Below are 27,737 nucleotides of genomic sequence, written 5' to 3' on the forward strand. Positions count from 1 at the left end.
TGGAGAAGGAGAGGCTGGGAAAGGATCTGGGGGTCCTGGATGGTGGCTGGGTCTGGGTCACTGCAGCCCAAAGGGTCACTGTGTCCTGAGGAGGGTCAGCCCAGCATCACTGGCCTGGCCAAGGAAAGGATTGTCCTGCTCTGCTCTGGGCTGGGGTGAGCTCACCTTGAATCCTGTGTGCAGCTTTGGGAATGTAAGAAAGACATGAAGCCATTAGAGAGCATCCAAAGGAGGCCATGAGGATGGTGAAGGGCTGAGGAGCAGGATGAAGGCACTGGGTCTGTCCAGCTGGAGGAGACTGAGAGGAAACCTCAGGGATCTGCTCCTTCCTCATGACAGGCAGCTCCCTGTGACCAGGGAATGGCAGGAGCTGTGGCAGGGAGGTTTAGGTTGGATTTAGGAAAAGGTTCTTCCCCCAGAGGGTTCAGGCACTGCCCAGGCTCTCCAGGGAATGGGCACAGCCCCAAGAGCTCCAGGAATATTTGGACACTGCTCCCAGGGATGCTCAGGGTGGGGTTCTTGGGGTGTCTGTGCAGGGCCTGGGGTTGGAATTGTCACGAAAATTAATCCACAAACACCAGAGGTTTATGTCCAAAAAGGAGACAGAGGAGTCATTTTTGCTTTATTCAAATAAAGGGAGAAGCCATGGGGCATTCCCCTGGGATCTCTCACATTTTTGGAGGACTCACCTCCCTTTTTATCCCAATTTCCCGGCCACATTTCCCTCTCTCTTTCCCCATTGGCTGAGGTACTTGAGAGGCACAGACTCCCCAAACACCTGATACTTAAGATTCCCCTCTAATGTACAACCCTCCCTTTTAATTGTTAATTCTTATAAAATCCATGTTTTTCCCCATTGCTTCTTTTATCTTTCAGCATGCAGTTTCATTCATTAGCAAACCTACAGCTTGTTTGGAAAGGCAAATAACTTTTTTCCATCCATCAACCGGCAGAATCCACCCCATTGCTTCTTTTATCTCTCAGTGCTGCTTTGATCCACCAGCACACCCACAGCTCGTCTGTAAAGACAAACCCGCCATTCCCCTCACAAAGGAAGATCCCTGTGGGTCCCCCCCAGCTCAGAACATTCCAGAACGTCCCTCACGGCCGGCCCAGCTGCGCATGCGCGGTCTGCGCGCGCCGTTTTGGCGGGAAGCGCGCGGCCCCGGCTGAGGGCGAGCCCCGCCCCCTCCGTTTGCACACGGCCCCTCAGCCGAGCCCGCTGAGGGCGAGGGCGGCAAACGCGCCCTGAGGGTGAGGGCGGCCGGTGCTTCCATCTCCATTTCTCTCCTCGCTTTCCCCTGCAGTTTTTCCTCCATTATTTCTCAACTCACCCGCCTTCACCGCCGAGGTTTTGTTGCCCGCCGCCGCTCGCTGCTCTGCGGTATTCCCTTGAGGGAGCAGGTGGTGTTTTCTGGGCCGAAGCTGTGGGAATTGGCTCCTTCCTCACTGCGAGGCCTCGTGCTGCGATCGGGGGGTGGTTATGGAGGATTCCTGAGGGGGAACTCGGTGCCCTTCGAGATCCGGAGCTCACTTCTCACTTGGGAAAGTTTTTTTCTTTTTCTCAGGTGTGGGTGCGTGTGATATTGCTGAATTGGGGGGAAGGCTGCTGTGTAGTCAGGCTCAGGGTGGTGAGGGTTCTGTTTCTCCCATATTCATTTAAATTACACATGGAAACAACTCAACTCTGGGGGTGCTTGAAATGTGGGGAGCTTTTTCATAAGATCTTTTGAAAACGCCATAGGTTGGGTGCCAGTTAGCACTGAAAAGAATTGGCTTTGGAGGTTCATATTTCTTATAAATACAGATGTAAATGTTCTTATTAATTCATCTGTAGCTTCAGGAGAAGCCTGTGCTCCTGTGAAAATCAAGCATCTGATACTGGGGATGATTAGAGGAACTGTCCTGCTGTGTTTCATGAAAATTACAGGTTTGTTGGAGCTGGCAAAATGTGCAGGAGTTGTTTGTAAATCCAAGGAATGCCCTGGAGAGCTGCAGGCTGGGCTTGCTCCTCATCCCAGTGCTAATGCAGGTGTTTCATTGACAGGTACAGGAGTCTCTGCAGAATGGCAACTGCTCAGAAGCAAAGGAATTCTGTGGTATGGTTTTATTTGTGTATTCCAGCACAGTAATGGGAAAAATAGGGGAGTTTTGTCTGGAATAGTGAACCCACGTGCCCTGTGTGTGATATTTGTTCATGTGAAAATAGCAGGCCAATTCAGTCTTTTAATTATGAATAAAGAACATCTAGAAAAAAAAAGTTTAGAAAAAGAATCTGAACTTTGTTGTCTCGTGCTAGGTAGAAACCAGCTGTGTCCTACAAATATTGTAACACCAAGTGTGAGGAATGTACTTAACTTTATAAATCACAAAACTCATACTTTTCAATTACATTAAAATTTTAGGATTGACACCTGTTTGGGCCTGTTGCTGTAGGTATAATTGGTTTCTTCCTGTGATTTTTCAGAGTGCAGTTGTATTTCCCAAGAAAATAGCCACGGAGCAGCAATCCCTGATGCTGGTGAAGAGGCTCCTGGCAGTGGCAGTGTCCTGCATCACCTACCTGAGGGGAATCTTTCCTGAAAGTGCCTATGGGACCAGATACATGGATGGTAATGGGCTGTTTCCATGATAATATGCAAAAGCTGCTGTCATGGAGTTGTTTTTAATGAGTAGATGCCATTTCAGTGCAGTAATGAAAACTTCACTAATGAATTAATTAAGCTAACTCAGCTTTTAAACTCTGCTCACCCTTGTCACTAATGTTAGTCTCTTCTTGATATGTACTTTTAGACAATGCACTTTTCATTGCATTTTTGTCCTAAGTAAATATGTGGGTTTTTTTATTTTTTTTTTGAGATGTCTGTGTCAAAATTCTGCGAGAAGACAAAAACTGTCCTGGCTCCACCCAGCTGGTGAAATGGTAGGTTTGATTCCAGCACACAGGTAACACTTCCTCAGCATGTCAGTGCTCACAGGTTCCCTCCTGCTTGTTTGCAGATCAAAGGCAAAAAGTTCTCTTGCTGTGAGTGAGCAGCCCACATTTATGTCATTGATGTAAAAATTGTGTTTTCAGCTCAGGGTTAGGAGAGCACAAATCTCTGTTTGCAGGGTGACTATATTTGATATTTATTATAAAAATACTAGCTATCTAATGCTGTGTATACTTCATTCCTCCAGGTGCTCATGAGTACTCAAGGGTGCACAGAAATACAAAAGTAACTGGTAGTTCCTCTCTAGTGGACTAGGAGACTCAATGCCACCATTTTACATCTTAAATTTAAAGATCTTGCTCACAGATTTTCTAGGAGAGTGGGACTGTCAGGCTTCGTGTTCAAAGGCAGGGCTGTTCCTGCTTGAGCACTGCCTCAGCTGGGGCTGAGCTGCTTATTCTGGTTTTCTTTGTGCTCACAGGAACTCTGAGGTCTGTTCCTGGTGCTGTCCTTGTTTTTTAGACACCTCTGTCAGGCCTTTGCCTCAGTTCCATATTCCTGTGCTTTGTTACCTCCATAAAGGTTCTTTTCCCCACTGCATACCAAGTGTGGGAGGGAGGGATTCTGCATTCACCCCCTGGCAGTGCTGAGGGGTTTGAGGGGGCTGAGAGTTGATGTTAAAGGTGGAATCAGCCATGTGCTGTCACAAAGAGAGGGAGGGGAAAAGGAATTTCCTCATGGATCTTCTGTGGGTGAGGAAACAGGAGGGGTCAGTGGGATTTGGCTCAGCTTCTGGTGGAATGGGAGCATGGACACCAAGAGTCCTTTGGGCACAAGTTTATTCTCGTTCCCCATTTGTGCTCAAGTCAATGGAGTGACTTTCATTAAGGGAAGGCAAGTGAGGGCAGTGCACTGGAGGCTGACAGGACAGGCTCCCTGGTTTTTGGGAAGGGGTGTGGTACCTGTGGGGAGTTCACAGGTGAGTGACCTTTCTTACCCCAGCATCACCCAATTTTTGTTTGTTGACTGTAATTCAAAGGAATGTCAGAAAAAATAAAAATAGGGTAAGCTTTGATTCCCTGTTTGACTGTATTTTGGATGTTGTTATATAAAAAGGAAATGGCAGCATCTAAATAAAGGAAATAACTCCTTTGTGCTTCAGCAGTGTTGCTGTTCAGCTGAATTACTGATTTATGATGAAATCATGGCATGGTTTGGCTTGGAAGGGACCTTGAATCTCACCTTCCTCCAACCCTCTGCCATGGATGGGGATTCCTGCAACCAGACCAAGTTACTGCCCTGATTAATGAATGCATATATTGCAAAATATTTGAAGTATTGCAAGATGTTTTTACTAATAAATGATTGACCTACAGATTCTGTTTTTAACTGATTGACTTACAGATTTTATTATGAATTATTCTTTCAAGAGATTGGGGTGATTGGTGTTACAAAGATAGTCACTGCTTGTATCACTGCTAATAAGATAGAATGATGGAATCAATGTTATTTATTGCTCTAATACAGTAAGAGTAAGCACAAGAGTTTCATTTGTTGATGCTATTTGATTTAGTGAGAAACAAGTGAAATGTAGTAGTAGATGGCCAATGTTATTTGATTTTTGCAGGATGTTAGGATGCTATGATGCCTTGCAGAAGAAATATGTAAGTCCTCCAGTCTCATTTCAGTTGTGTTGAAATGTTTCTTTAAGTCCATTACCTGGCAGTGTGGTTGTAGGACTGCTCAGGCAGCTGCAGTGTGGGATGCACAGGCATTTCTGCAGAAAATTCTTGTAAACAGCAGCCCAGAAAGCCAGGGATCTGTGGGTGTTTTCTTCTGCAGCTGAGTCCTCTCCTCCACACAAGAGGAGTGAAGAGGCTTTTCTTAAAGCAGGCTTTACTTGCCTGTGTTGGATTCCAGAGCTAGAGAGACAAAGCAACTTGGGCAGCAGAAATGGGCAATGAAATATATTTAATGTTGGTTTTTTTTCTCTCTGTTTATGTTCCTGACAGCTGAGACAGATTGTCCTAGCAGTGAGTATCTCTGAAAGACAGGGCAATTGTTTTTAGGGGGCATTCTTTGAGGGATGTGCAATTCTGATTCCTCTCTTTTCTATAAAAATACAGGTCTACACCCAGCCAGAGGATCCTCAGGTAAATCTGCTGGAATATCTCACAGGATGACTGATGATAATGTGGATATAGTGAAACGTGTGTACAAGCAGGAGTATTTAACATGCACATTTATAAAAAAAGATCACATTGAAATACCAGGTGTAAAAATGACTGGAGTCAGTGGGAATTGCTATGTGTGGAATTGCAGAAACCAAAATGTCATTGCAGAGTGAGATGTCCATAAAAATGCCTCATCCTGGCTCTGCCTGACAAGTTTCTGGGACTTTTGTGGAAAACACAAAACCCACTGGGTGTCATCACATCTGTTCCATGTGTGAAACATTTTCATAGTGATTGAAACAGGAATATTATGTGCTTGAAACTTCAGCTGATATTTCAAAATATTTTATCATGGTGATTCCTGGGAAAGAATCATCATTTTTATTATGTTGTAAACAGTTTTATGGATTTTTGCTGTTAATTGTTAGAGAATTAGGATTCAGCACATGTAAGTGGATGGGAGTTGGGCTGTAGTTATTTTCTTTAATCAATAGATTACTGTGCAGAGCTGCAGCAGGAGTGTTTAGGGTTAGTTAAAGAATTTCTGGCTTTGTTTGCAGACAGTCACAGAGTGTTACCACTTCAAGTTCAAGTACACCCACAATGGGCCACTCCTGGATTTTGGCAGGTACAGCCCCTGGGACACACCTGAATGCCAGAACTCTGCATTTGATCTGTTTGCTTTTTAATTCTGCTTCTTGAGACTAATTTTGTCAACGTACACAACTAGCTTAGACTTGCTAAAATACAATTAATCATTTTGTTTGATTATGCTCACAATTTTAATATCCAATCAGAAAGTGATGCTCAGTGTTAGTCTGATACTCTGTGACCAGCATCTTTGAGATGCTCCATGTGTGAGGGGTGAGGCTGCAGATTGACCTGTCTGAAGATACTGAATGTTACATGGAATTCCTCATTTAGCAGAAATTATTGAGAATGCACCAAAACCACAATAGAAATGGAAGCTGTGATTCATGGCTCAGTCGTGGTGGAATTCCTGGGTTGGAACTGGCACAGGGCAGGTTTGGGTTGGATGCACAGGCAATAAACAGGATGCTTCTCACGTTCACAGTGTGTTAAACAGTTACCTCTTAATGCTAGAAACAGCTGGATGAAAAGAACCTGACTGCTGGGTGTTTTTTAGCAAGGACAAGAAGTCAGAGTCCAGCATCCCGTGTGCAGACACCAAGAGGGCCAGCGTCCTCCTCATCCGCAAAATCTTCATCCTCATGCAGAACCTGAGCCCTCTGCCCAGCGACGTGTGCCTCACCATGAAACTGCTCTACTATGATGAGGGTACACTGCCACGTCACCCTGATTGAGCTGCAGATAAAGGAAGATTTCAGTGTGTAAATGGTGGCTGCTGGGATTGTTAAACGAGGTTGTTTCACTCTCAGGACGGTTTGGAATCTCCAAGGGAAGGGGATGTGATCTCACTGCAGGAACACAATCCTAGCAATGACTTCATGGGATTTGGCTGTGTTTTAAAACACTTGGACTTTCCCAGAGTATGTTAGGCTATAGCATAATGTCCCAGCCTGGTTCTAGTGTCCAAATGCTCTGCTTTTAGAGAGTGTTACTGCCTTGCAATGCCAAATCAGAGCTTCTATTTTCTCTCTCTGTATCTACAACCTCTTTCAAAGAGCTTTAACTGGGCTTTGCCTGTTGTGCAAAGAGAAAAGAATTTCATTTACTCCAAACTGAATATTGATTACTCCCTTCCCCACACACTTTGTATTTAAAGGGGAAAAAGAGTTAAAATTAGTTTTGCAAGACCAAGTTTCATTCTAACACGTTGAATAAATTTCCTCTGCAGTTACACCTCCTGATTACCAACCTCCAGGCTTCAAGGAGGCCAAGGATGAGGGGCTGATGTTTAGGGAGGAGCCCATGTACCTGAATGTGGGGGAAGTGCCAACACCTTTCCACCTGCTGAAACTGAAAATCACCACTGAGAAACAGCGCATGGAGAACGTAGATAAGAACATCCTAGAGCAGGAGGAGACTGCTGAGCCTCTCCAGGTGGGTGGAGTGAGCAGAGATGGTCCAGGAGAGAGCCAGGACACGAATGTAAGAGCACAGACTTTGTTTTGTGTAGCTTTTTGACTTTTTTCTTTTTTTTTTTTTTTTGGTGGTGTATCATCTAGAAAAAGGCCATTATTGTTTCACTGTGTGTAAACCATAACCCCCTCCATTTTCACACATGGTTAAGCAGGGCAAAATGTCTTCAATCCATTTTTTCCCTTCTTTTAAATCCATTTTTTTTCTTTTTTTTTACTGCTCCAGTTTGCAGCCTGTCACTGTTCAAGCAGTGCCTGAGGAGCAGCAGGGTGAGGACAGCTCGTGCCATGGTGACACTGCCACGTGTCCCAGCACAGGGCACAGATGGAACCTCTTATCATTCCATGTCACAATCACTTATTTCAGTTTATTCCACCACAAATCCATCTAAAAAGTGTGCCCTTAATCATCTACACAGAAACCTTCTCCTTGTGTGTCTGCAGTAAGTGACTGTTTGTTCTTCTAGGAGGATCCTGTCTTGGATAATGGAGTGGAAGATAAGAATCATGTGAACGTTTCAGAAGCTCAAGGTAACATTTGTAGATATTTTTTAAGTCTCTTGAGTTGTGCCTCTTTCCTGATGTTACTCAAACAAAACCCTCAATTTTCTATATTCAAATGTTCATTATTTTCTTCACATTTTTGACTGTGCCTTTATTTTCTATCAGGGCTTCATTGTGTGAAGCACTTGGTTAACAAATGTTAACGTGTTAAAACATGATTAATGTGTTTTCATGTTACTGTTCAAAAATTCTGATCTTCTGTTCCATTTTATCAGATAAGCCAAATTGAATGGGGTTTATAATGAGAAATAATTTTTATTTGCTTTTTCTACTCTTTTTGTTACTAATAATTACTGATTTATTTAGTTTTTGATAATACTTAGTTTGCACATTAAGTTTGCAGAGTTCTTGTACTGTTGAGCTCATTATTGCAGATGTGAAAAGCAGAATTCCTGTGTAAAAAACAGTGGTCTGGGTCTTTTTTTTTTTTTTTTAATTTTGGCTTTTTGGGCCAAAAAGGAATTTTTGTGTTCTGGTAGCCCTGTGAAGCAGCTCCAAAGGGAGCTGCTGTGGCTCTGCTTTGCTGCTCCTGCTGCAGTGACTTCAGCAGAATGTGTTTTGTGTTATGAACATTCTGTGTTTGTCCCTGCTGTTTCCTGTTTGAGGGCCTTTTCCAGCTGATTGTGCTCTGGGGACCTGCTGCCCTTTCCCTGCAGCACTTTGAGAATTGGAAGTGAACTTTTCTTGCCATCACAGAATAGAATCCCAGAATGGTTTGGGCTGGGAGACACCTTAAAACCCATCCAGTGCCACCCCCTGCCATGGCAGGGACACCTCCCCCTGTCCCAGCTGGCTCCAGCCTGGCCTTGGGCACTTCCAGGGATCCAGGGGCAGCCACAGCTGCTCTGGGCACCCTGTGCCAGCCCTGCCCACCCTCCCAGGGAACAATTCCTGCCCAAGATCCCATCCAGCCCTGCCCTCTGGCAGGGTAAAGCCATTCCCTGTGTCCTGTCCCTCCAGGTCTTTGTCCCCAGTCCCTCTCCAGCTCTCCTGGAGCCCCTTTAGGTACTGGAAGGGGCTCTGAGGTCTCTTGGAGCCTTCTCTTCTGCAGGCTGAGCAATCCCAACTCTCTCAGCCTTCCCTTGTAGGAGAGCTTTAATATGTACAAGTTCTAGCAAAGGATTTTTGTTAGTATGAATCACACAAAAATGAGTTTCCTCAAGTGTTTTTCCTAACCCTGTAAATAAAACCTGTCAGTAAATAACTGTCCTGGCTCCTCCAACCTTGGAACATGCCCTGAGTTTTAATAAGAGCTCCAAGATTTGGTCCCAGACTGTCTCCAGCTCAAAACACAGGACACCAAATTGTCCTCAGGGATCTCAGGAGCTTCCTTTTCAGATTTTAGATAAACCAGGAGGAAAAGCAGAAGATGGTTTGTGTTCACATTTCCCAGTTTAGCCCAGGGGCCTGAAGACTGAACTTTGCTGCCAGACCAACTGAAAAAGGAATTGCTGTTTGTTGATCTGGTCTCCTTGGTGGGGCTGTACAGAAGCATCCACACAATCTGGAACCCATTTGCTGTACAGAAAGCATTTCAAATGTTGGGTTTGGGGTTTTTGGAGAAGTAACATGTGCAGCTTTGCCAAACCAGCTGCCATTTCCATGCTGTTCAAAAATAATGGTGGAAATGTGTAGGAAACAGCACGTGTAGATCAGAATTTTTGTCTTGACAATGCTAACAGGCTGCAGAACTGGAATAACCACATGAAGGTGTCATAAAAATTCCAAAACCATGCAAAAAATCCAGCAAATTTCTTGTCCTGGGGAGTTGGCAAATGTTTTATTTACAGGAATTACAAGACACAGAGAAACACATTGGTCACCCTGAAATTCTTCTGTTGTTTCCACAGCTGATGCACAGTCCCCCATTCACCATTCCATGCTTTAATCTGTATCCTAGAAAAACCAGCAGGAATTAGGAACTGCCTGGAAGTGCCTGTTCCCCCTGGGGGCTGTTCCTGCAGCTGCAGGCTGTGCTGGGGGCTCTGCAGCTGGGATTGCTGGGGGCTTCAGGAGGGGCCTTTTCCCTGTCCTGAGGCTTCAGCCTTGAACCAAATCCCTTCAGCAGGGAAGGAGTGAAGGAGCTGGAGATCAAATCCCCTCTTCCAGAGGTCGTGTGTGCAAACCTGGGCTCTGCAGTGAGCTGGAGGTTGGAACAGGAAGTGGCTGAGTTAAAGAATAAGTTCAAAGCTTGGTGGAGTTAAGGATGTGCTGGACACAGAGAACTCTGCCAGCAGCTGTTGCCAGCAGTTAGAAAGTGTTCTCTGGGGCAGAGCAGGTGGTGTTTGCTCTGGGTTGTTGGTGTGCTGTTGTTTAACAGCTTTATTTGAATCTCCAACTCTTTCCTTCTTTCAGAGGAGAATTCAGCTCATGAAGAGGAAGCTGGAGGGATCCAGACTCCCCTCTGTGTTTCTAATCCTCAGGTATGAAAACTCTGCCCTGTCATCTTCAGCTTTTACTGGAGCTTCTGTGAAGCTCCTTCCCTCCTTGGAGTGATTCAATCTGCTGAAGCCTTATTTTCCCACAGTCACTATTTCCAGCAACAAAATTCCTTCACATTTTACTTCCTGGTGTTTTCCAAAACTATTCTAAAGCACTGACAAAAGGCTGTTCCTCTGAAATACAGCTCTCCAAACAAACAGCTGCTGGGACTGTTACTGAGTGAAAAGGGGAAATGTAATTTCCATGTTAATAAAGTGCCTAACAGGAATTCCACTGCTAATTCTGACAAACCAAAGCTTGTTAAAAAAGTTGATTAAAACTTAAAAATTCAAGTTTATAACTCAGGTTATATTCCCTGCATGTAGAAATTGGTGGCATTTATACGTGGAGGACTGCTTCACACAGGTCCTTAAGATTTCTTAAAACTGGATAGCTGTAGGTAAGTGTGAGTGATTTACTGTATAAAACCAGCACATGCTTCTCTCTGCCAGGGCCCTCCAGCACACCCAGCTGTAAAAGCTGTGACTTCCATGGGTTATCACCATTTAAATACTCCCATATTTCAGTTTTGGCTCAGACACTGCACAGAACAGTGAATGCCCCAGCACTGAGCCCTGCTGTGCTCTCCAGTGTGGTTTTTTGTTTTTTTTTTTTTTTTTGCTGCTTTCACAAAGCAAAATCTATTTTCTGATTTCAGGTTGATCATTTGACCCGTAAAACGTCTGAGCTGATTGTGTCAGAGAGCAGGACAAGAAGTGGGAAGATATTCCAAAGCTGCATTGTTAGTATCAGTTTTTCTTTAGTTCTCATCATTTCTGTTCCAAACAGTGAATAAAATCCAGAGCTTGAATGCATTTGCTATTGGCAGAATGAAATTCTCATCACTTCCTAAATTCCCATTCAATTCAACATTATCAAAAAGAATTCTGTCCCAGAGTGTCAGGAGCTGATTTGATGCAGGTTAAGAAAGATTCCTTAGATTTAGTTGATATCCTGTTGGGAATGCATTAAACCAAATTTCTCCTGGTTTGATCCATCAGCCAGGGGAGTTTGTGTCAGCAGAGACCCCCAGCACAATTCACCAAGTGCTTCCTTGGGAAACACTGGGCCAAAATGATAACCTGCCTTCTGTGACTGCTTCATTCCAAGAGAAATCCTTTTTATTTGCTTCATCAGGTCAGGGTGGCAGGCAGTGCTGCTTGTGGGAGCCCAAATCCTTCCCAGCTGGCACAGCTGGAGCAGAGGTTGTGTCCAGGCTGGGATTTGACCTTTGGGCCCCAGGTCTGTGCTGCTCCTCCTGTGCTCTGGGAGGCTTTGGGGGCCTTCACTCAGAGCTGCTGTTTGGAATATTGGGAATGCTGAGTGAGGGGCAAAATCCAAATCCTGTGGGATACATTTTTCACTCTTCTTTTACACTAAAAGTTGTTCCCTGTGAGGGTGGGGAGGGGCTGGGATGGAATTCCCAGAGAAGCTGTGGCTGCCCCCGGATCCCTGGAAGTGTCCCAGGCCAGGTTGGACAGGGCTTGGAGCAGCCTGGGATGGTGGAAGGTGTCCCTGCCATGGCAGGGGTGGCACTGGGTGAGCTTTAAAGTCCCAACAAGTCATAGTCAGTGCTTTTTCTTACTCAGTGATGTGCCAAAAAAAAAAAATTAAAATAAGGTTATTCTGTTTGCTGTAGTATTTGCTGTATATTGCAAAATCCCTGTGTATTTTTCAGAGAGGTTCTACTGAACTTAGTAATAAAATCATTAAACAAAATTTCTTTAAATAACCAGAAAGACAGAGGAGCTAAAGGTTCATTGTCATATTTTCATGGGAGACTGAGCAGGACAGAGCTCTCAGGAGGTTGTTGGGTGTTGGGGTGCAGAGCCCTCCTGGTGCTGCTCCTGGAATGGGACTGTGCAGGGGAACAGCCAGCATTGCCTTGGAATCTTGGAATCATGGAATCATGGATGGTTTGGATGAAGGGACCTTCAATCCCACCCAGGGACACCTCCCACTGTCCCAGGCTGCTGCAGCCTGGCCTTGGACACTTCCAGGGCTGGGGAATCCATGGAATAATCTGTGTCTGGGCCTCCCCACCCTCACAGGGAACAATTTCTCCCATATCTCCAACCTCAATTTCCCCTCTTTCAGTCTGAACCCACAACTCCTTGTGCTGTGCTGCAGTTCCTGATGGACACAGCTCCTTGATGCAGCTGTGGCAGCAGGAATACAAATCCATCCCAGCCTTCCTTCAGTTGGTCACTTCTGGCAGGAAAATAGCACCCAGATGTCCCTGCAGGCCCAGCACATCTGTCCTTCTGTTGTGTCACCACAGAGCTGCTGTAATGCCATGTGTTGGTTTTTTCCTTGGCAGGTGCACAAGGCTGAGCTCTGCTCCAGCCAGGACGTGCTGCCCAAAAGGAGGAAGCTCAGCGAGCCCAAGGAGCAGTTTTAGGTGCCCATCTCTGAGTCGGTTTTTTCCACGTGACTGTTGGGTTTTTAAGGATCTTTTCTGCTCCATTAGCAGTCCCGTGGGAGTGTGTTCTAAGGAAGGAAAATGTCAGGAAGCCCAGCTGAAGAATTCCAGACTCATTTTGTGCAGGACCAGAAATCCTTGGATTTGGGGATTTGTGGGTTGGCCCCGGTTCCAGGCACGTCCAGGTCCTGATGGAGGAAATTCATTCCCCCCCAGCACGAGGTTTCACCAGTGCCTTTGGGCTGTGGTTCTGAGCTGAGGAACTCACCCAGAACCTGCCTGCCCCAAAACATCTCCAGTTTTGGGGTGATTTCCAGAGGGCTGGGCTGGCATTTACAGGCTGTTACAGTTTTGGGGTTACAGTTTTTGCTTTTCTTACCGGGACAGTTGGAGGAGTTGGATGCTTTTATTTCTTCCAGACCAGAAGCACCACACTCGGGTGAAAAACCAGCCCTCTTCATGCCTTAAATTCCAGATTCCCTGCCAGAATGCAGGAATTTCTGATGCCAGGTATCCATGCCACGAAGAGCCATGGTCAACAGACCCTGGTCTGTTGTGAGGTACCAGAGCTCTGGGAAAACCTGGGTGTCCTTAGAACGATTTATGGCAGGGGTTGGACACGGTGCCAACAGAAATTAACGTTAATTGCCTCAGAAATGAATGTTAATTGTCCGGCTGCCTCGGGGAACGGGAGTGAAGCCGTTCCTGCCGGCACGGCCGGGGACAGCTGAACTTTTCTTGTCGGTTTTGACTTTTCAATTAAGAATGTCTGTTCATCATCAGCCCTCTATTAAACAGCGTTCACCTTGGGCAGCAGCGCCTTCCCTTAGCGGCGGGACGGGCCGGGTGCAGGGAGAGGACGGGAACGGGATGGGACACGGGACGGGAAAAGCAGGAACGGGATAAGAACGGGAACGGGACATGGAGTGGGGATGGGACACAGGACGGGAGAAGAAAGAGCGGGACAGGACACAGGACATGGAGCGGGGATGGGACACGGGACGGGAACGGGAACGGGACAGGGAGCGCAGACGGGACACGGGACGGGAGCGGGACACGACACGCGGACGGGGGCGGAGCCACCCTGATTGACAGGAGGAAGTCCCGCCCCTCGGCCTAGCCCGGCCTCGCTCATTGGCTGATCCGACGCGCGCGAGGTCCCATTGGTGGGATCCGCGGCGTGGGCGGGGCCAGAGGAGCCCAGGAAGCGGCGGCGGCCCCGCGGAGGCTTTTCCTGCCCGCGGCCCCGGAGCGGAGCGGGCCGGGCCGGGCGGACCCGCCGGGCACAGCGCTGAGGCCGGGCCGAGGTGAGGCCGAGCCGCGGGCGGGAGGCATTGACAGCCCCCAAGCCTCGTGAGGGGGGCGAATCTTCACCCGCGGGGCCGGGAGGGCTGGGACAGAGCTCGGGGGGGTGAGGCAGAGCCGGGCCGGGGTTGGGAAGCGGCGGGGACAGAGCGGGGGTCGCGGGCGGTGGGGGCGGCCGGCACGGGACGCTCCGTCCCCCGCGTCCCCTCCCGGTGCGGGACCCGCCCGTGCGGCCTCAGGGGCTCGGGGCTCCCTCCAGAACCTGGCCCAGCACACCGAGGGGTGACGGCCGCTCGCTGTCACCGCCTGCCACGCCGCCCTGGGAACGGGGAGCTGGAGAGCCTGGGGTATAAGGAGCGTCCCTTGGTGCTGGGGAGTGGGTTTGGGTCGGGGGGCTCAGCACGGCACTGCCCACCGTGCCAGCGAAGCTCTCCTGTGCCCAGTGCAGCGGGAGATGACGACGCTCACGCACCGGGGCCGGCGGGCGGACGGCAGGAACGCGGACAAGAAACCGGACAGCGAGGAGGATGCGGCTGCGGACAGAGAGGCGAACGAGGACGATCCCGATGACTCCAAAGACATCCGCCTGACGCTCATGGAGGAGGTGCTGCTCCTGGGGCTGAAGGACAAGGAGGTGAGGCAGGTGGCTGGTGGCGTGTGGGCAGTGCTGGGGCAATGTGGACCTGAGGCTCTCAGGGAGCAGCAGAAGGGATTGGATGGATTCTTCTCAGTGCTCTCCCTTAGACTCTTAGAACCTGCTTAGGATCACAGAATCATGGAATGGTTTGGCTTGGAAGGGACTGTAAAGCTCATCCAGTTCCAAGCCCTCACCACGGACAGGGACACCTTCCACTGTCCAGCCTGGCCTTGGACACTTCCAGGGATCTGGGCAACCCGTGCCAGGAGATGGCAACCTGAGCTGTGGACATGGCTGGTAACTGCTGTCCCACCAGCTGTGCCTTGGGGACAGTGGCAGGAGGTGAGAGGTGCCCTGGGGGTGTTGTGTCACTGTGCAGAGCAAAGGGAGAGTTGTTCTTTCAAGGGTTCTCTCTGTGCATAGAGAGAGCCTCACCTGGTTTATCAAAGGGTGAACATCCTCCTGTCCCTAAGCACCAGCTGACACACAGTGAGCACTGCTCTGCTCTTTAAAAATTAATGTGGAAAAGAGCAGAGGTGGCTCTTGGGGGAAGAGGCAGAGTCAGCTGGGCTGAGTCTGGACCCACAGTGGAGAGGGAACAGAAGCTGCATCTCTGGTGGCTTCCTGGGCCAGGCAGGAATGGTGATGGGCAGCTCCAGGGGGATGGGGCAGGGTGGGAATGTCAGTGCTGGGAGCTCCTCCTGTGTGCCTGTCACTGGCTTCCCTGGCCTGCAGAGCTGGGTATTCCCAGAGGGCTCATCCCTGTGGGAAGGGGATCCTGGGCAAACAGAATTGATTTGTGCTGCTGGGAACTCACTTATCAGCTCTGCCTGGAAGGGGAAGGTGCCTCGTGTTGAGTCCTCTGAGCTGCCTGAGCCTTGTCTTCACCCCTGCATCCATCTTCTGGATCATCTGGGGAAAGCTTGGTGAGGGTGGTGAGGCCCTGGCACAGGTTATTCCATGGACTGGGCTTGGAGCAGCCTGGTTTGGTGGAAGGTGTCCCTGCCATGCCATGGGATTTGTTGATCCTTAAGGTCCCTTCCAGCCCAAACCATTGCACAATTCCATGATTCTAAAACCTGCTGTTCCTGACGAGTCGATGGGGAATTGCAGACCAGGGGAGGCCAGCCAGGTGCATCTCTACAGAGGCTTTCCAGCTCCAGGAACCCACCTTGGTCAAGACTGGACTCAGTGATCCTGGAGATCTTTCCCAACTGTAATGATTCCTGTGAGAGCCTGTGTCCCACCCTGAGGAGCTGTGGTGGATGAGCCTCCTTCTCTTCATTCCTTGGGGGTGGAATTAAACCCTTGTGGGGTGCCTGAACCTTCTTTTCCACAGTTTCCTGCTGGTCTGGCTTGGTCCCAGCTGGTGCTGAGCTGTCACAGGATCCAGCCTGGGGGAGCTGTGCTTGTGACAGGGGCTGGGGCTGGGGCTGGGGCTGTCCTGTTTGAGAACCCCAGATAAGATCTAGGAAGTGGCAGGAGCTCAGGGCTGTAAAGTGCAAATAATCCTGGAGCAAATATTTGAGATCAGCTTGGGAGTGGGGTACCATGGGCTGCTTTTTTCCTGGGCTGTGTTTGGTGTTCTTGGCTTGGTTAATGTAACCTGGGAACGGCCCTTCAGCCACCAGGAACCTGGGAGAGCTCTACAGATACGGGGAAAAAACCTTGTCATGCTTTTCTTTTCTTTTTTTTTTCCCCCATCCTGTCCTTCCACATTCCTGTACTCAGAACAGAGGCAGCAGCAGCCTGGCCCTGAGCTGGGCTGTGTTTTCACAGCTCGAGTGTTCACTCATGGTTTGATGACTGGGGAAAAACAAGACAATTTTTGCCAATTTCAATGAGCTCACGGTGTAATTTCATTATTTAAAGTACCAGTCTGTCCATGTAGGAGGACCTGGCTGCAAACCAGCCTGGCTTTTGTAACCAGTCTGATTCCAGAAGCTGGAAATAACCCAGGAGCTTTCAACTGGTTTGGTTTGGAATTTAAAATTTCCTAGGAGCAATGTGCCCTCGAGGCCAGGAAATTGAAACCTTTGCTCATTTTCACACCCATTCCTGGAGAACTTGTTTGTAAAGCCATGAGCAGAACCCAGGAGAGGAAACCAGGAGGGCAGGGATGAAAGGTTGCTTTGTCTTCCCCCACAAGGAACTGAAGAAAGCAAATAAAAGTTTTAATTTCTTTTATGGTTCTCTGTGCTGGGCAAGCCCAGTGTCCGTGTGCCCTGCTCAAACAGATCCACTGGGGACAAGAATTCACCCACAGGGAGGGAAAACCTTCCCTGGGGGAGGGCTGAGGGTTCCCAGCCTGTTTTATTTGGGGAGGGGCTCCCTGGCTCACCTTGTCTGCAGTCTCCTGGTAGCTGTTAGACCCTGAGCCCTGGCTGCTCCTGCCTTGCCCTGAAATCCAAGGAACGCTGCTCACCAGAGCAGGAGGGAACAATGGGGCTTTGTTCTCAGCAGGGAATGAAAGAGGAGTGGAGGGAGGGAAGGGAGAGGTCACCTGGGCTGCCCCATGGCTCCAAACCAGAGCCAGCTCTCTTGGAAAGCATCACTTGAGTGTTGTGGAACCTCAGGGAACAGTGAATTCCCTCCCTGCCCTTCCCTGGGCTTTCTTGTCCAGGTGTTGTTTTTTTTTTCCTCCCAGTTCCAATTGGAATCTGCAGTTCCAGCCCAGGACTGTGATGTGCACAGTGGGAGTTGGAACTGGCCATTCTCTTCCTTTTTGCTGCTCCCTTTGATGTGTCTGATCTCCCTCATCCTCTTCTCCCTCTGTCCCCTCTTTCCTGGGCCAAATTCCTGATTCAGTTCCTGATTCTTTGTGGGTTGCATTTCCCAAACCTTTGCACCTTCTTCTTTGCCAAATTCTTTGCCTTTGGAGCTTGCAGCTCTCAGGATGAGGCCCCATCAACAGCCTGGAGTGCCAGGACAAGGTGGGGTGGCTTCAAATCGACACAGAGGAGGTTTAGATGGGATTTGGGGAAGGAATTCCTCCCTGTGAGGGTGGGGAAGCCCCTGGATCCCTGGAAGTGTCCAAGGCCAGGCTGGACAGGGCTGGGAGCAGCCTGGGACAGTGGGAGGTGTCCCTGCCATGGCAGGGGTGGAACTGGATGATTTTTAATCCAAATCCAAACCATTCCATGGCTCTGTGAAGCTCCTGTAGGAACTGGCTCTTGCTGGAGCCCCATGGGTTGTGGGGAAGCTCCTCCCAGGCCTGATGTTGGTTTCTTGGTACATGCAGGGGCTCTCAGGGGGGTTCTGGGGTTGGGTCGTGGATTTTCCCAAGGAGAAGAGCAGATTGCAGCTCCCCTGTGCCCAGGGACAGAGCCTGGCAGAGCTCCTTGGTGGCTGCAGCCCCTCAGCAGCAGCAATGCCCTGCTGTGCCCATGGAAATGATCCCACTTTGCTCCATTTTCCTTGGATTTTTTTTACCCCCTGGGGCTGGGCAGAGCCCGTGGTGCAGCAAGGAGGGCACGGGCTGCACTTGGCAGAGTTTGCAGGAGCGTTTGGGCAGGAAAGGGATGGGGAAAATCCCTCCCTTTGGAGAGACTCCTGAGCAGGGTCCAAGCCAGGCCAGGAGGTTTGGGAGGCTGGAGAGAGGAAGAATTCCTTGCCATCATCATCCCCAGGGCTACACCTCCTTCTGGAACGACTGCATCTCCTCGGGGCTGCGGGGAGGGATCCTCATCGAGCTGGCCCTGCGCGGCCGCATCCGCCTGGAGCCGCTGTCCCTGAGGAAGAAGAGGCTGCTGGAGAGGAAGGTGAGGCCCCTGCGGGAGCCCTGGGGCTCTGCCCTCGCCATCCCAGCTCCGCTCCGGGAGGGGAGAGGCAGAGCTCCTCCTCCAGCCCCACCCCGTGTTCCCGCTGCTCCTCCCAGGTGCTGCTCAAGTCGGATGCTCCGACCGGGGATGTGCTGCTGGATGAGACCCTGCGGCACATCAAGGCCACGGAGACGGCAGAGACGGTGCAGACCTGGATAGAGCTGCTCACTGGTAGGGCCAGGGGGAAATTTCGTTGTCCCAGCTCCCTCCAAACCTGCCTAGACATTCCTCGGAGCCCACCAAACTCACCAGAACCCAGCCAGGATCCCATGTTCAGCATCACCTTCTGCATCCAGAGCTCCAGGATCTGGTGGTGTGGGGACTCCAAAAAGAGGGGAGAGCCCCAAAACCACCCTGGAGCCTCAAATCCCTCTAAAACTCCTCTCCCTGGCCTGGCCCTGTGTCTCTGGGTCATTCCTGGAGGTGAGAGCAGGGGAAGGCTGAATGTGGGGGCAGGGAAGGATTTTCTGGGTGTTTTTTTTTGTTGGGAGCTCGATGGAGCTTTTGGACCTTGCTCCCCTTCTGAGGCCTCAGCAAGCCTGGGGTGAAGCATGGGGTGGAAGAGGCTTTGGAAAAGGATTTACCCTTTGGAAAAGGATTTGTCCTTTGGAAAAGGATTTGTCCTTTGGAAAAGGATTTGCCCTTTGGCAAAGGGATCTGCTGCCTGTTGCCACAGGTGGGAGAGGCAGACCTGAGTCAGGCCAAGGCATCAGGGCTCCTGCAGGAAGGGTGGAAGGACAGTGGGATTGGGAAACAAATCTTAACCCAGAGCGTCCAACCCCTCAGGAGAGACCTGGAACCCCTTCAAGCTGCAGTACCAGCTGCGCAACGTGCGGGAGCGCCTGGCCAAGGCGCTGGTGGAGAAGGGGATCCTGACCACGGAGAAACAGAACTTCCTGCTCTTCGACATGACCACACACCCTGTCAGCAACGCCTCCGAGAAGCAGCGCCTGGTGAAGAAGCTCCAGGAGAGCGTCCTGGAGCGCTGGGTCAACGATCCCCAGCGCATGGAGCGCAGGACTCTGGCCCTGCTGGTGCTGGCCCACGCCTCGGATGTGCTGGAGAACGTTTTCGCCAGCCTGGCCGACGACAAGTACGACGTGGCCATGAACAGGACCAAGGACCTGCTGGATATGGACCCTGAGGTGGAAGCTGCCAAAGGCAGGGGCACAGAAATGATCTGGGCCGTCCTGGCAGCCTTCAATAAGTCCTAAAGCCCCTCCACCCCCTGATGTGGTGTGGGGGAGACCCTCGATGTGAGCCAGGGGTCTCCCCAGAGAGACCTGGAGTTCCTGGGGCATTGGGTGGGCTCAGCCTGGGGAGGGACCAGGGGATTTTGCTTTCCCCTCGCCAGGCGGGGGTGGGAGGTGAGAGCCCCCCCAGCACCACAGCCCCGTGCCTCCAGGGAGGGGTGGCAGCAGCTCTTCACTCCTTGCCCTTGGGGATTTCCTTGTGAGGCCAGTGCAGAGCTGGGGGTGGCAGAGCCCCGGCCTGGGAGCTGCTCTGAGAGGCCAAACCCCAGCACAGACGGGGCTGGGACACACTCCTGGGTGCCTCTCCCACAGCCAGGGCCTGTCCGTGAGCTCTGTGGGCTCCCCTGAGGATCTCACACCCTCCTGGGATGGGCTTTGGGGGTGTTGGGCAGTCAGGACCACCCCCATCCCTGGCTGCCACGGGGCACCCAAACCTCCCCCACGTGTCTCCGTGGAGGAGCAGCTCTGCAAGGACCCCCGGGCTGTGCCCTCATGGCTCAGCTGCTCTTTCTAGTAAGAAAAGAAATTTAAACTGTGATTATTTTTGTTCACAACCCCCTTCTTCCTCCCCCACTTTATTCTCCTGTAGTTCACTTAAACGTATTTCTCTGGAGCCGCAGGGTCTGTGCTTGTTTCAGTGGGTGCAGCTGCCAGCATTGGCATTTCAAGGGGCACCGGCAGTGCTCGGGGGGAGGGTCCCCAGGCTGCGGGTGACACCGGGTGACACCAGGTGTCCTGACCTGCGGGTGGTCTCAACTGATGCTCCCTGCTGGGTGGGGGTGGGGTCCCTCCTCCCCCAGCCGCTTTCCCGGGGGCGGTTTCGGGGCTTTGAGCGGTCTCGGCCCTGGGGGATGGCCCCGCATCCCCGGCCCTGAGGGATGGCTCCGCATCCCCGGCCCTGCGCGCTGTCCCCGCATCCCCTCGGACCCGGTCTCGAACCCGCGGCCCTGCGGTACCGGGGCGCCTCAGGCCGCGCCCTTTGCCCCGCCCACTCGGTGTTTCTCGCTTTTCATTGGCCACTGGTCATGCCAGTCGCGGCTACCCCGCCCCTTTGTTTGCACCACCTCATGTCAAAGCCCCGCCTCTCGCGCGCTTTGATTGGTCAGGTGTGACGTCACTGGGGCATCTTCTCTCCTTTCATTGGGTAGCTCTGCTGCCCGTCACACACCTGAGGCGGTGGAGGCGGGGGCGGCCATTTTGGAGCAGGGCGCGGGGCCGGACGCACGGAGGGAGCGCGGAGCTCCCCCCTTGCCGCCATGGCAGCCCCGCTCGGTACCGGCGCCTTCACGGAGGAGACCGGGCAGGAAAAACAGGTGGGGGAACCCCCGGGAGAGGGAGGGGGTGTCCGGCCGGCTCCCACTGGCTCGGCCGCACGTCCCTCGTTCCAGTCCTACGCGGCGATTGGTTGTTCCTGGTGTCCGTCTGGCGAATAGCGGGCTCTGATTGGCTGTGGCTGTGGGTGGTGGGCGGGACTTCCGGCTTGGGTTCGATGGCGGCGTGGGGGGTGCGTGGGGTTGGTGGGGTGGGATGGGGGTAATGGGGGTGAGAGGGAGCTGGGATGGGATAACTGGGATGGGATAACTGGGATGGGATAACTGGGATGGGAAGGGGCTGGGATAGGGGAACTGGGGGTGTTGAGATGGGTGTAAATGGGATGGGGGTGCTGGGGGGTTTGGGGTGGGGGTGCAGGACACACAGGGAGATGGGCACCAGTGATGGGTGTGGAGGGAGGAGACTGGGAGATGTGGAGCTGAGGGGGACAGTGACAGATCGTGGAATGGCTTCAGGGGACAAAGCTTTGGGTGCTGCTGTCAGACCCCCTGACTCCTTAAATCCTATTTAGAAACCCTAAAAGCTCTACAGGATACCCAAAATCCTGCTTGGGATTCCTGAAATCCTTCCCTGTACCCCCAAATTCTACGTGAGATCCCCCAAAATCCTTCCCAGGAGACCCAAATCGCCCAGAATCCTCCAGGAGAATCTTCAAATTCTACCTGGATACTAAAATATCCCCCCAGCCCTCAGAGCGATCTGGGAAGAGAAATCAGGGAATCATGGACTGGTTTGGGTTGGAAGGGCTCTTAAAACTCACCCAGTCCCACCCTGCCATGGCAGGGACACCTCCCACTGTCCCAGCTGCTCCAAACCCCAATGTCCAACCTGGCCTTGGGCACTGCCAGGGATCCAGGGGCAGCCACAGCTGCTTTGGGCACCCTGTGCCAGGGCCTCCCCACCCTCATTTCTTCCCAAATTCCAGCCTGAAAGCCCAGTTTGCCAAGCCAAACATCAGCATTTGTGCTTGGAGGGGCTCTCAGTTGGGAAGGAGCTCCCCCTGTCCCTCAGCTCCCGTGGGAGGGAAAATGGAAGGTGCTGGGAGTATTTTCTGAGTGCTTTTGCAGGATGTGCTGCTGGATGTTGTGTGCCAGCATCTCAGCTGGGCTGTGAGGCTCCAGGGATTTACAGCCCTTTGTGTTTCAGGACACTCAGGAGAAGGACAAAGCCATCCCCCCCGAGAGGGCAGAGGAGGCCAAGCTCAAGGCCAAATACCCCAACCTTGGCCAGAAGCCTGGAGGCTCTGATTTCCTCATGAAGAGGCTGCAGAAAGGGGTATGTGAGTGTCCCTCAGGGGGACAGACCTCAGACCCCCCAGGGGTCAGCCCACAACTCCTCCCAGAGCCTGCCTTGGCCCTGGATCCCCCCAGCAGATCCCACTCAGCAGGGAGAGGGATTTGTGCTGTTGGAATTGATTAAATAGAGGGAAAGAGGCAGGACTGGGAGTAACCACCCAGAAAGGGAGAAGAAGCACCAGAGTGGAATTTGAAGGGTGTTGAGGCAAACCTGTGTTTTGAAAGTGTTGGGCATCCCAAGCTTGGATTTGTTTTATCTCTCGTTTTGTTTTTTTCCCTTCTTGTGTTTTCTTTTGTGTCAAGCCTGGGAAAAAAAAAAATCACAAAACCCCCAAACTAACACCAACATCACAACAAAAATCCCCAAACCTAACAACCACACCCTGGTCTGAAACCTGAGAAAAACCCCTGAATTAAAGGTGAACCAAGTGCTGGGATCCCTCCCTGGGATACCCCAGGGTTGAAGTTTTAACTCTGGTTTCAGTGTGCTGGTCCAGTGGCTTGGCTGCAAAGCCAGCCCTGTGCTCTCTGAAATCCCTGGGAATGGGATGAAATCCCTGGGAATGGGATTAAATCCCTCAGAAATGGAATGAAATCCTTGGGAATGGGATTAATTCCCTTGGGAATGGGATGAAATCCCTGGGAATGGGATGAAATCCCTGGGAAATCCCTCTCCAGTCCCTCTGTTGCTGCTTGCTTTGGCCCTGCTCTCTCCTTTCCTTGCCGAGGCTGCTGCAGGAAACGCCAATTGCTGCCAGGCTGGTGGCAGCAGTGGCTGTGTCCCCTCCCCAGAGCCCTCCTGGTGCCATTCCCAGTGTCCCTCTCACCCCTTGGGCAGGGTTTGGTCTGTCCTGGCCTTTCCCTGTCCAGGCTGTTCCCATGGTCCCAGGACTGTTGTGGGAACCAGCGTGGGAGGGAGGGAGGGGTGTGGTGGCTGTGGGGGTGACCCTGTCTGGGTTCCAGGTGTCCCCAAAGCTGCTCCATCCCTGCCCTCCTCACCTGCACAGGGAGGAGAACAAAAGGTTCCTGGGTTGGGATCAATCCCTGACAATCATCAGGGGCAAAAGGGACTTGACTTGGGGAAATTAATTTGGTTTATTGTCCATCAAATCAGAGCTGAAAAAATAGTAAAATAAACCCTAAAAGAGCATCTGAGAGGTGTGGGGGGGGTCTCTACTCCCCATGGAACCCCATGGGCTGCCAGGGAATTCCAGTTGGAGCTTTTCCTGCCCTTCCTTCCTCGCTGACCTGGGAGCCCAGAGTCTCTCACACATTCTCACTTCTCTGGCCACAGTTCCATCTATACAATCACTTCTTTCCCTTCCTAGTTGTGATATTCCCAAGGCTCAACCCTGACCAGTGGCAAGTCCATTCCAAACTTGGCTACACAAATCTGGTTTTTATCAGATCAGGGCTCCCTGAGGACACCTTGGGATAAAACCAGGCTTTCCAGAACTCCCTGTCCAGCTCTGCCTTGGCTCCAGCCTCTCCAGGGCAGTGGAACGAGGTCCTGCTGGGAAGGAGGAGAGTCCTGGGGTGCTTGATGATGTGATGTGATATGATGTGTGTGATAAGGCACTGAAATGCCCTTTGAGCTGGGAGGTGGCCCCCAGACAGGATTTATTCCCTGGGGCAAAAGTCCTGCCTCTGTCACCCTGGCTCATCACCCCAGCCCAGAGGATCCTGCTGGGCTTTGCCCCCGCTGCTGAGCCTCTGCCGTGCCTGCCCTCAGCATTCCAGAGGCTTCTGGCCTGGGACTGAGCCCTGTTATGCAAGGGCAGAGTAGGTCAAGGCAGGTCCCAGCCAGCCAAAGTCCTGTCCTGTGTCAGAGAGGTGCCTTGAGTCAGGCCCAGGAGCTGCCACCCAGGGCTGGGCTGAGTCACCAAAGTCCTTGTAAGCCAGGCTGGACTGTCTGCCTGGATTTCCCCCTGCTCTGTGATGTTTTGGTGGCCTGGTTTAGAGCAATCCCAGCACTCCCTAAAGGATCCCTGTGGCTCTGCTGTTCCCCTGCTCCTGCACACCCAGTAACCTGCACACCTCTCCCTCTTCCAGCAAAAATACTTCGATTCTGGCGACTACAACATGGCCAAGGCAAAGATGAAGAACAAGCAGCTGCCAAGTGCAGGGCCTGACAAGAACCTGGTGACAGGAGATCACATCCCCACACCCCAGGACCTGCCACAGAGAAAGTCCTCACTTGTCACCAGCAAGCTGGCGGGGTAGCCTGCACTCTCAGCTGGGGGCTGCCCTCTTTTTGTCTCTTTTCTTTTGGCTAAATGGATTGAACTTCACTGTACCATAGGGATGGGAGCACCAGAATCCACATAGTCGTTTGAGTCTTTCCAGCAAACACACCCCAAACCCCAGGGGGGGGGCAGGGTTGGGTTGGCCCTTCCTCAGCGAGGCTTTGCCTTAATTTTCCTGCTGTTTGAAACATCCCTGGAACGTTCCCTCCTCACCGGGAGAGCCCTGGGAGGAGCAGGAGAGGGCTCGGGGGAGGCACCTGGAGGAGGGGAGAGTGTGGAGCTGAGGGGTGGGAAGGGATTTCAGGCCTTGGGGGTCACAGGGACTGACCCAGCTGGGCAGGAGGTGTGATCCCAGACCTGGAAAGTGATCCCAGACCTGGAAAGTGGGATCCCAAATCTGGAAAGTGTGGTCCCAAATCTGGAAAGTGTGGTCCCAGATCTGGCAGGAGGGATCCCAGGTGTGAAGGCATAGTCAGGTGTGTGTGTTAGAGCTTCATAGTGAAGAAATTGGCTGAGATGAAAACAATTCCGAGGGGGTGTTGGGCTGAGCTGCCTGGGAGCTGTCCCTGGCTCAGCTCACAGGGGACAACGTGTCCAGTGGGTGTGGGAGAGGGGCTGGGCAGGGTTTGGAACGTCCCTGTGGCTGCTTTGGGGGTAGAGCTGCCCCTGAGCTGGCTTGGCTGGAGGGGTTTGGCTGAATTTGGCTGAAAGCTCGGCTGCCTCAGGCCAGGGGACAGTTTCTGTGTCCCTGGTCACTTGTGCTCTGTGTCTGTGTGACCGAGGGTGAGGTGAGGACAGCTCCTCTCCCAGCACCAGGGAGGTGGGACCTGAGCCCTGCAGCCCCAGCCTGGTCCCAGACTTGGGTGCTCACAAAGCAGGACCTGGGAGAGGAGTTTGTGCTGCTGGAATTGATTAAATAGAGGGAGAGAGGCAGGACTGGGAGTAACCACCCAGAAAGGGAGAAAAAGCACCAGAGTGGAATTTGAAGGGTGTTGAGGCAAACCTGTGTTTTGAAAGCGTTGGGCATCCCAAGCTTGGATTTGTTTTATCTCTCGTTTTGTTTTTTTCCCTTCTTGTGTTTTCTTTGTGTCAAGCCTGGGGAAAAAAAATAATCACAAAACCCCCAAACTAACACCAACATCACAACAAAAAAGGCCCAAACCTAACAAGCTGCAGAACCACCCATGCTGGGGGTGGCACTGTCCCTTCCTCGTGCCCTGGATCCAGTGGATCCTTTCCATGCAGTGTGGACACACCTGCCAGGGCATCCTGAAACCTGCCCCAGTTTCAGCCCCGTTCTGGAAGCACAAGGGCCAAAGGAAGGGAGGCAGGAGTGAAGGATGCCCTTGCAGGGTTTTTCTGTGTGTTCCTGCTCACCTGGGTGTTCCCTGGGTCACCTGTGTCACCTCTGTCACTTCCCTGGTGCTGGTTTGGACCGAGCTGTTGCTTCCCAGGAGTGTTTGCCCAGGGTGTGCTGGAATGTGGTTCCTGGATCCTCCCCGTGAGAAACAGGCTCTGGTGGCCCTGGGGCTGCTCCTGGCCACTCTCTGGGGAAGGGGTGAGGAATGTGGTGGGGTTGGGAGCTGCCCCTTGTCCCCACAGGGTCCTGCTCTGAGCTCCAGCACTTTTCCAGCCCCTGTGTGACCTGGCTGGGGCAGTGGCTGCACACCCTCCTTGGATGTCCTGCTGTCTGACCCAGCCATGTTGTAAATAGATACAAATATATAAAAATATATATAATTTTTTACATGTTCACCTCTTCTGGAGTGCTGTGCTTGCTTTTTATTAGAACAAAACCCAAAAGGGGAAATAAAACCCAAAAGAGGAAATCAAATGAGGGATGCAAAGGGGTGTTGCTGCTCTGGGGCTGTCCCTGTGCTGGGGGGGGACAGAGGGAGGGGACAGCCCCCCAACCATGTCTGTCCCTGCTTTTCCAGGTGTGCTTGTGCAGGAGGAGAAGGGACTGGACAGCACAGGATGAGAGCCAGCAGGAGCAGTTCTGAACCATGGCAGGGGGTTATTCCCATTATTCCCATTCCACCCCAGAGCCGGCTGGGCAGGGAAGGGGGCAGGGGGCGATGGTGGCAGCCCCCTCCCCACCTCTCAGGGTGCTGGGTGAGGGGTGTTGGTGTTTTGTGTTTTGTGTGTTTGTGTTTTGTGTCTTTGTGTTTATGTTGTGCCACGGGCCCCACCCCAGCAGAGACTGGGGGGCACAGGGGAGGGGTTTTACCCTCTTGCCCTCAACACAAATCTCTGCCCCCACTCCTTGTGTGGTCACCTCTGTCCCCAGGGTCTCTCCGGGTGCCTTCTGTCCCTCACTCCTGCCTGTCCTACCTCAAGGCAGCCCCGTCCAGTGCCCTTCTCTGTCCCCACTCTCTGCTTCTTCACCTCTGGGCTTTTCAGCCCTGACCTTTCCCCAGTCCCACCTTTCCCCTGGAGCTCCCCAGCCCAGCCGGGTGTGTCCCTGGGCTGGGCTGTGCTCTGAGGAATCCTCCCGAAGCCTCTGAGCTGTGGATTGCCCCAGCATTGGCAATTCCCGAGCCCCTGGAGCCCACCCGGGTCCCCAGGGACCCTCAGGGGACTCGCAGGGACCCTCAGGGGACTCGCAGGGACGCGCTGTTCCAGCCCGGGCTGTGTTTGTGCTAAAGCTTGGCACTGCCTCACAGGAATGTGCTGGGCGCTGCCAGAGCTCCCTGTTATTGCTCCTGGTGCCAAGAATTTGCTTCCCGACAAGGACGCATTCCTTGGGGCCATGGGAAGGATTTTGAGAGGGACGAGTTTTGTCTCGCTGGACCCCCAGTCAGCCCTGGTTTGGGGGGGTGGCAGTGGGGACAGGAGCTGGGGGGGTGAAGGGACCCCCAGGGGGATGGGACATGAGGGCTCCAGGCTCACCACAGCCTCCTTCACTGCTCTGGTGATGCTCAGTGTGGGGACAGAGGCTTGGATTCACCAAAGTTTGTCCCCAAAAATGCTGACCAGGGAGGTGGCAGCTCCCAGTGCCTCCCTGGAGGGAAAAGACCCCGTGGGAGGAGCTGTGCCCTCCCAACATGGGGCTTTTCATCCCCACCCTGCCTGAACCCCGAGGCACCTGGGGGATCTCCTGCCCCCAAAACCCCACTGCTGGGAAGGGCACGACTTCCCTGGGTCCCTTTTGGTGCTGGGGGTTCAGCACAGAGCCCACCCTGCCTGTGCTGCGAGGGGAAACCAAACC

General features: G+C 52.2%; 3 protein-coding genes across 5 annotated transcripts; all 3 read left to right on the forward strand.

The window, feature by feature from the left end:
* Positions 1 to 1,294: 1,294 nt before the first annotated feature.
* On the forward strand, positions 1,295 to 13,450 carry HORMAD1 (HORMA domain containing 1). The gene is made up of 15 exons (XM_014889356.2): positions 1,295 to 1,404; positions 1,838 to 1,930; positions 2,048 to 2,099; positions 2,468 to 2,612; positions 2,860 to 2,923; positions 4,561 to 4,597; positions 4,946 to 4,966; positions 5,060 to 5,086; positions 5,668 to 5,735; positions 6,255 to 6,406; positions 6,927 to 7,132; positions 7,638 to 7,701; positions 10,090 to 10,157; positions 10,874 to 10,957; positions 12,536 to 13,450. The coding sequence occupies exons 3-15, from the start codon at positions 2,067 to 2,069 to the stop codon at positions 12,614 to 12,616; spliced, it is 1,050 nt and encodes a 349-aa protein (XP_014744842.2). The 5' UTR covers positions 1,295 to 1,404; positions 1,838 to 1,930; positions 2,048 to 2,066; the 3' UTR covers positions 12,617 to 13,450.
* Positions 13,451 to 13,820: 370 nt separating this feature from the next.
* GOLPH3L (golgi phosphoprotein 3 like) lies at positions 13,821 to 20,266 on the forward strand. Of its 2 annotated transcripts, none has more exons than XM_088154748.1 (5): positions 13,821 to 13,944; positions 14,391 to 14,576; positions 18,209 to 18,340; positions 18,457 to 18,571; positions 19,187 to 20,266. In XM_088154748.1, exons 2-5 carry the CDS (start codon positions 14,397 to 14,399, stop codon positions 19,612 to 19,614), a joined length of 855 nt encoding a protein of 284 aa, XP_088010874.1. In that variant the 5' UTR covers positions 13,821 to 13,944; positions 14,391 to 14,396; the 3' UTR covers positions 19,615 to 20,266. The 2 variants fall into 2 exon arrangements, with proteins under 2 accessions (XP_088010874.1, XP_014744848.1); XM_014889362.2 differs by having other exon boundaries at positions 13,836 to 13,944; positions 14,386 to 14,576.
* A 543-nt stretch (positions 20,267 to 20,809) lies between these two features.
* LOC106861139 (alpha-endosulfine) lies at positions 20,810 to 26,281 on the forward strand. 2 transcript variants are annotated; one of them, XM_014889363.2, is made up of 3 exons: positions 20,810 to 20,966; positions 22,132 to 22,260; positions 24,333 to 26,281. In XM_014889363.2, exons 1-3 carry the CDS (start codon positions 20,910 to 20,912, stop codon positions 24,501 to 24,503), a joined length of 357 nt encoding a protein of 118 aa, XP_014744849.1. In that variant the 5' UTR covers positions 20,810 to 20,909; the 3' UTR covers positions 24,504 to 26,281. The 2 variants fall into 2 exon arrangements, with proteins under 2 accessions (XP_014744849.1, XP_088010875.1); XM_088154749.1 differs by lacking the exon at positions 20,810 to 20,966 and adding an exon at positions 21,106 to 21,157.
* The last annotated feature ends 1,456 nt before the right edge of the window (positions 26,282 to 27,737 follow it).

The sequence above is a fragment of the Sturnus vulgaris genome, chromosome 31 (genome assembly GCF_052056855.1).
Source record: "Sturnus vulgaris isolate bStuVul1 chromosome 31, bStuVul1.hap1, whole genome shotgun sequence".
NCBI classification, from domain to species: Eukaryota; Metazoa; Chordata; class Aves; order Passeriformes; family Sturnidae; genus Sturnus; species Sturnus vulgaris.